General features: G+C 44.4%; 2 protein-coding genes across 3 annotated transcripts in view; both read left to right on the forward strand.

Annotated features, from left to right (window-relative positions):
* Window positions 1-555: 555 nt before the first annotated feature.
* On the forward strand, window positions 556-6,042 carry eef1a1a (eukaryotic translation elongation factor 1 alpha 1a). 2 transcript variants are annotated; one of them, XM_035664112.1, is made up of 8 exons: window positions 556-697; window positions 2,043-2,226; window positions 2,362-2,541; window positions 2,948-3,244; window positions 3,867-4,017; window positions 4,226-4,482; window positions 4,864-5,098; window positions 5,228-6,042. In XM_035664112.1, the coding sequence occupies exons 2-8, from the start codon at window positions 2,083-2,085 to the stop codon at window positions 5,350-5,352; spliced, it is 1,389 nt and encodes a 462-aa protein (XP_035520005.1). In that variant the 5' UTR covers window positions 556-697; window positions 2,043-2,082; the 3' UTR covers window positions 5,353-6,042. The 2 variants fall into 2 exon arrangements, with proteins under 2 accessions (XP_035520005.1, XP_035520006.1); XM_035664113.1 differs by having other exon boundaries at window positions 2,046-2,226.
* Window positions 6,043-6,749: 707 nt separating this feature from the next.
* Window positions 6,750-7,708, forward strand: part of cgas (cyclic GMP-AMP synthase) — a 3,561-nt gene continuing 2,602 nt past the window's right edge. Inside the window, exon 1 of the mRNA XM_035663842.1 lies at window positions 6,750-7,323. Within this exon, the coding sequence (XP_035519735.1) occupies window positions 6,823-7,323 (501 nt within the window). The 5' untranslated portion in view covers window positions 6,750-6,822. The remainder of the gene's footprint in view (window positions 7,324-7,708) is intronic.

Consider the following 7,708-nt stretch of genomic DNA (forward strand, 5'->3'; position numbering starts at 1 on the left):
CACTGTATGACACTGCTCTCCTGGCATATGTGCCCCTCCTGCTGTTCCTCAGCAGCTCTGCACATTGTGATAATCAGCAGACAGGCCTGCAGACAGACGCACTGGAAAGAAGTCAAGGCGATTGGGGTTAATTTTAATCCAACTAGTGAGCGGCTCCACCTGCCGCGCGTTCCCTATCGGATTCAAACAGATCGCATCAACTAACACACTTCTCTGAAACAAAGACCAAAACTTATATTCCAACAAAACAACACATGTCCGAGCCCATTGCTGGATTTTTAGCGCGACTTTATTCCCCTCGGATGCTTTTCCGCAGCGCACACTGCTGCACACAGAACAGCCGCCAACAAAAGCACGAGTGTTTAAGGGTCATGACATGCATCTACTCCTTGCACATGTTCATACGGACTGGGTGACCGCGTCCATTACATATCATCTTCGATATTTAGTGAGGAAAACTGAATGGAGCACCAAAACGGCGTCGTGTCCGATAATGGATGCCTAGCCGGGTGCTGTGTCCTATGATAAACTCGCTTACGGAAACTCTGCTGGTCCCTCGTTGTGATGCTGAACAGCAGCGGGTGCGCGCTATTACGCAACACCCCCCCTCCTCTCCTGTCCTGTCCTGTCCGCTAAAACCGGATCAGCGTCTCTCCTCTCCGGTCCTGCACCCAACCTGACACCGGCCAGCTCTCAGGTACGACATAGTGGATGAATTTATACATGGAGGGGGGGGTTCGTGTTGGATGCGATCAGGGAAAGTGAATGGACGTTTTGTTTTGGCGGCTCGGTCTCCGGGCTGCGTTTTGGGAATATTGTTGTGATGCAGAAAGGAGGGCAGGTTAATACGCATCCCAGCGCCAGTAAGCGGGCAGATGATAGAACATGGCGGAGGGCTGACATTTCCCTTAAACCCTTCAAACATGACATATTACCGCAGTAGATGTGCTAGTTTGTATTGACTGCCCGCTGTTGTTGTCATCTTTTGTACTTTAAAGCGCACTGCGGCAGCTGTAGTGACGCTATATAGGACGGGTGAGTTAAATGGTTGTCTGTCCTGGCAACGAGTTCACCTGAACAAGTCTGTCCAGATCAAGTAGAGGATTCATGTTACAGTTGGGATTAAAGCTACTGGCCTCTTCTACCTGCTGCAAACTACATTCAGATCAAATAAACCTTCACTCACTCGGCTCATTCAAAAGAAGAGACTTTGGAGTGCGTGTGTGACTTCTTGTATTCAAGGTTATCACCATAACACTCCTGCAGAGTTAACAACAGTGTGTGCTCTCCCCTGCACTAACCTGTGTGCATTGCACTGCAGTGTTTGAGAAATGGCTGCTGCACTACCAGTGGATTGGACCTGACAAAATGGTGGGTTCTGGCTTGGAAGGGAGCTGTGGTTAAGTCTGTGGCGGTGAAAAAGAGGATGATGCTGTGAAACATCAGAGCCTTGTTGTTTTGATGTGTCATGTGCACAGCAGAGCGCGGGGACAGGGGAGCAGGCTGGATGTGAAAGAGGAGAACAGGGGTGTGGATGGATGGAGGGATAGAGAGTAGGAGGGGCAGAGGGTTTTCGTGCTTGGCGCAGTTCAGTGGCCACTGATCCGATTCCTAATCTTCTGAGAAACACCATTTAAGAAAACATCTATTGGCAGTCAGGGGCCGTCATTGTCAGTAACCACATGTAAACATATCCATAAAGCAGCAGACAATACAGTCAGTGGAAGGGCTGATGAAATAAATAAAAAGGATTCATGTCTCTTTCCTCGTGCAGCATTTCTGCGCCAGTCACTTGAGAAGGCACTAGCACTCTACTAGTGTTTCCATCCCCAGCGCTGCAATACATTTGCTGAATCTCTGGCTGTGTGGTCTTGCAAAGCCCAATCAATCCGACAGTGTTAAAGGGTTAACAGTAACTAATTATTGCTGCTCACAAAACCTTTCAATACCTGTCAATCACAATAACTAGTGCAATAATAATGTCTGTTTCCCACCAGGCAAACCACCTGTATCCCATACTAACTGTGATTTACTGTTTTTAGCAGACGGACTGTTTCGTGACTTAAGCCAGCTCCAGTCACCATGGGAAAGGAGAAACTCCACATCAACATTGTTGTGATCGGCCATGTGGACTCTGGCAAGTCCACCACCACGGGCCACCTCATCTACAAGTGCGGGGGCATCGACAAGAGAACCATTGAGAAGTTTGAAAAGGAAGCCGCCGAGGTAAGGGGATACAGGCAAGAGGAAGACGCCATCTTGAATGAACTGTCTTTCCTCAAGAGCAGGACCCCCACCGCCGCAACCATAACATGAAAGCCATGCCAACCATGAATAAATGATCTGTTACTTATTTCTCAGATGGGGAAGGGGTCGTTTAAGTATGCCTGGGTGCTGGACAAGCTGAAGGCAGAAAGGGAGCGTGGGATTACCATCGACATCTCACTGTGGAAGTTTGAAACCAGCAAGTACTATGTGACCATCATCGACGCCCCGGGTCACAGGGACTTCATCAAGAACATGATCACTGGGACCTCCCAGGTCTGTAACATGAGGATGCAAAGCCATCTGTGCGCATGGTTAGCATAGTTGTGGGGTCTTTTTGTAAGCCTCTTTGAGAAAGGTTGACTCTGATCTATAATGACTTGTCCTGAGGGTAAAAGTAGAACAGGCTAATATTCCTGTGTAAATAACATTAAAAGTGTCATAATAAGTCATAATAAGTCATAATAAACAGCATCCAAGCTCATATTATTGTTAATAATGCCCCCTCAGAACTCCTAAAAAAAAGTTAATCGCATTCATAACTTTTAATTGTGTAGGAGATGACTCACCTCAACCTAGTTCTCTTACAATTACACAATAACTTTGAATAATAAATGAAGGGGGGCAATGGTCAAAGCTTCTGTGCACCACCAGTACTAATGTTGGATCTTTGCATCTTCAGGCAGATTGTGCTGTGCTGATTGTGGCGGCTGGTGTGGGAGAGTTTGAGGCAGGTATTTCCAAGAACGGACAGACCCGTGAGCATGCCCTCCTGGCCTACACTCTGGGAGTAAAGCAGCTCATTGTGGGCATCAACAAGATGGACTCCACCGAGCCAAACTACAGCCAGAAGCGTTACGAGGAAATTGTGAAGGAAGTGAGCACCTACATCAAGAAGATTGGCTACAATCCAGACACTGTTGCCTTCGTACCCATTTCAGGCTGGAATGGAGACAACATGCTCGAGCCCAGCCCCAATGTAAGTAGAACACGTGAATGCAAATGCTACAGAAATATACCTGACATACGCAGCCTTGAATTTGAATACTAATTTGCATGGCTGCTGCTAGGAATGGAGCTCAAAGACTAACCAGTTGCTGTGACTGTTGGTCCAACTCAAATCAGAGCAGCTACAGAGTAATCCTTTTCCCTTTTGCCTTGCAATAGACCTTTTTCACAGCAGCCATTTTGACATGAAATAATAGGGTAAAGTGTTACCAATGATACTACTAGGTTCTGTTCCATTAAAAGTAGCAGAGCGTTTCCAGTGAGCCAATACTGAAAAATGCACAATAGCTGCACCATCGGAACCTCAATTAGTATCATTGGTAACCTGTCTTTACCCTACTTTTTCATGTCAAAAAAGGTGCTGTGAAAAAGGTCTATTACCATGTGAGTGCCCTTATTCTAGGTATTTAAAGCAGCTTTATGCAACTATTACTCAACAAGGACTACTCTGGCCACAAGTGGCCATTACAAGATAATTGTAAATGCTAAAAAGTAATAAAAAAAATAAATAAAAAAAAAGACCAATCAGTTGTCTTCTATTATGATCATAAACTTAACAACTATTAACAATAATTATATAATATGCTCTCCAGATGACATGGTTTAAGGGGTGGAAGATCAATAGAAAAGAAGGCAATGCATCTGGGACCACACTATTGGAGGCTCTGGATGCCATCCAGCCCCCCACCCGTCCAACAGACAAACCTCTACGTCTACCCCTGCAGGATGTCTACAAGATTGGAGGCATGTAGTGATGTCACTGATCAGTAGGAATAGGGTTATTGTGACATAGAGCCTTGAAACATGGCATATGAAACACCTCTTGGTCAAAACAGCAGAGTTTTGCTTCAGCAGTTTTCAGTAACAGAGTTGTCTTCAGTATAGTTCAGTATCTTTATGTCCACTTCAATGCCCTCACATCAGATGTTCTCTGTGCCGAACCTCTTCTCAGGTATTGGAACAGTGCCAGTAGGCCGCGTGGAAACGGGCGTACTGAAGCCTGGCATGGTGGTGACCTTTGCCCCCGTCAATGTGACTACTGAAGTGAAGTCTGTGGAGATGCACCATGAGGCACTGACTGAGGCCCTCCCTGGCGACAATGTGGGCTTTAACGTCAAGAATGTGTCAGTCAAAGACATTCGCCGTGGCAATGTGGCTGGCGATAGCAAGAACGACCCACCGCTGGAAGCTGCCAACTTCACTGCTCAGGTAGACACCGCAAAGGACTTATTTATAGAAATTAAACAGGAGCACGATTTAATACAGTCAAATCCTTATTAAGACAGATCTATTTATATTCTCGAGAAATATCTGTTATAAAATCTATTTTGATGCTTCATATCAAATCTCACTTTAAACCTAATGACATTTGGATTGTCATGCTGCAAGTTTGTCAAAAAAATGTATAACACATAACAAGACACTCACTCAATGTAGGTCTGTCTTTTTTTGGCACCTTCCTTCTGTGTCACTCTGAACTAATCCTAGCAATAATCACTGAACAAGCAGACAGACGAGTGCCGTCATTTCTCTCACAGGAAAGAAATAATCTTTCTATTACGCCATCCATGTTGTCTCTTTGCGTTGTAGGTGATCATCCTTAATCACCCTGGCCAGATCAGTGCTGGTTATGCTCCTGTGCTGGACTGTCACACAGCTCATATCGCCTGCAAGTTTGCAGAGCTCAAGGAAAAGATAGATCGCCGTTCTGGCAAGAAACTGGAGGATAACCCCAAATCCCTCAAGTCTGGAGATGCTGCCATTGTTGATATGATTCCTGGCAAGCCCATGTGTGTTGAGAGCTTCTCTGAGTACCCTCCACTTGGTAAGTTTAGAGGATTTGTTGAATTTCAACAGCTTCCCAACACACTTTTTCAGGCTTTGTGACTCCACAGTAAGTCATACCAGATGAAAGCATCACTTAAAATATCAATCTTTACTTTATACCTTGCAGGTCGTTTTGCAGTGCGTGACATGCGTCAGACTGTGGCCGTTGGTGTGATTAAGGGCGTGGAGAAGAAGGTCGCCACCACTGGTAAAGTTACAAAGTCTGCCCAGAAGGCCCAGAGGAACAAATGAATGTTGTGCTACTCTGCCGACCCCAAGGTCTCCCAGGGCAGGACATCAGCCATCCAACTTCATTCTACAATTGGCTGCTTCAACTCAATAATCAAAGACTGGTTAATCATCACAATGCATCGCAAAAGCATTCGAAGGAAAGAAGAACATTTCGATCTGAAGTCCTTGAGGCAGCACTCCTGACTCCATTTCAGTGGTTAGATTACCATTACGTAGAATTTTAATATCAAACAGGTAGTTTTAAATGTACATTGTTGATTTGGTTCATGGCAATACTTTTCTGTAATATTGATATAGACATTGAACAATTAGAGGTACCTAAATGTATCACCTCTCTAGCTCTGTGGAGTGCAGATACTGGTCACTTTACATGGTACATGTTGTCTTGCTTTTAGTGTTTGTTTGCAACTACATGGTGCTCTGTAGGAGCCTATGGCAAGAAGTTAAACTATGTTCTTCTGAGTAGTAGATTAGTAGTGTTTTATTGTGTTTAAGCTTTAAAAAAGCACCTAAAACAAATGGTCCAAAAGTTTCCTTGCCGAGGGACTCCGGTAGACCAGCTGTTGATTCTTAAGGCACTTTGATTGGCATTTTGCTAACTTTGCACTTGCACTGAAGAAGCTTAAATTGGCATAAGCTACTGCACCTTACTGTAAGATGGCATGAGCCTCTTTGCGACATTAAACATGTTTCAACCAAAATTCTGGGTTTTGGTCTTTAGTCATTTTTTCAGAATGTGCTACAAAGAAGTGATGGGGCAGCAGATGCCTTGAACTATCCAATCCTATAAGACAAGTCTGACGTAATCAAGAGCAGCCTTGCAGTACACACTTTTCTCCATAAGATGTAGCAATTGGCATAAAAATAAAATAGGAACTGTCAATGACAAAACTCAGTTCTTCAATCTTATCATAGAACATAAAATGTCTTCATATCAGTTCTTATCAAAGGTCAGCCTGCCAAAATATTTTTTCTTTTACCTGTAGTGCTTTTTATCATTTCAAAAGTGAGTTGCTGACTTTTGGAAATATCAGCTGTAGAAATGTCCGCTTTTTCTCTAATGTAATGGAAGCAGATGGCAATCGGCTTTTGCTGTTCACAATGCCCAAAAACACATCTGATCCTGCACTGTCACAAGCACAAGTCTCTCATAAGTAAATGCAAGCTTTCTTTTGCGCGGTGATACATAGAAAGAAAATAGTTCCTACATCAAATGCCTCAGAAGGTCTCTGGATTATCTTGAGTAATCAGCACTTTGCGGTTGTTTTTTTGTGCTTCGAGCACCACAAGCATCAACAGGCATCTTGCTCCATTATATTCGAGGGAAGGCGGACACCTCTACAGCAGTTATCTCCAAAACTCAGCAATTCACAGTCTGTCCCTTTAAAGGGGCGTGTTCTCATAACTTACCGGAAACTTTTTAAGTGTGACTCTGACAGAGCATTTTTTAATTCTTCTCATTGGACCATCATGGCTGGTAGAGGGAGACCACGCAAGGCAAAGAGTCCTGACAATAAGTGTGCCATGGGTAAAACGAAACAAACATCTCTGCCTGGATGTCCAGGAAAAGGCTTTACAGAGGAAAGGCAGAATGGCACCATAAAGGAACAGAAACCAAGGGAGCAAAAAAAGTCAAACCACACTGAGGAGAAGCCATCTGTACATAAAATACTGAAAGAAAAGACCACGAAACAATTCACAGAGGAGCAAAGGACACCTACAGAGTCTTTTGTACAAGGTGAAAATGCCAAAACCTGTGCTGGCAGGTCTCAAACAACAAAACAGTCTGCAGAGAAGATAAAGCCGCTGACAGAGACACTAAAGGACACCACAAAGCCCACCAAAGCAAAAACAAATGGTGGAAAGACCAAATCACAAGACACATTTTTAGAGGAGATGACAAAGATGAGGCCAGAGACACCAAAGGAGACTCTAAAGGAGACTCTAAAGACCACCAAAGAGAAAACCTGTGCGCACGACAAAAAAAAGACCCAAACACACTAACAGATGAGATTGTGCCAGAGGAGATGACAAAGATGGAAAAGGCCAGAGACACCCAAAGGAGCACTCCTAAAGCACCACCCCAAGCAAAACCCTGTGAGAGAACAAAAAGACCAAACATCAACAGAGATGGATTTGTTCCAGAGGAAGAACGTGCAGCAGAGATTGAAGCCAGAGCACCAAAGGAGCACTCTAAAGCCGCCACCAAAAGCAAAACCCTGCTGAGAAAAAGAAAGACCAATCACAAGATGGATTGTCACGAGCGGAGATGACAAAGAATGAAGCCAGAGACCCAAAGGAGACTCCCTAAAGAGCCACCAACCAGCAAAAATGCTTGGTGGCAAGGCAAAATCCC

The sequence above is a fragment of the Morone saxatilis genome, unplaced genomic scaffold (assembly GCF_004916995.1).
Source record: "Morone saxatilis isolate NCDOM2014 unplaced genomic scaffold, NCSU_SB_2.0 Contig19, whole genome shotgun sequence".
NCBI lineage: Eukaryota > Metazoa > Chordata > Actinopteri > Moronidae > Morone > Morone saxatilis.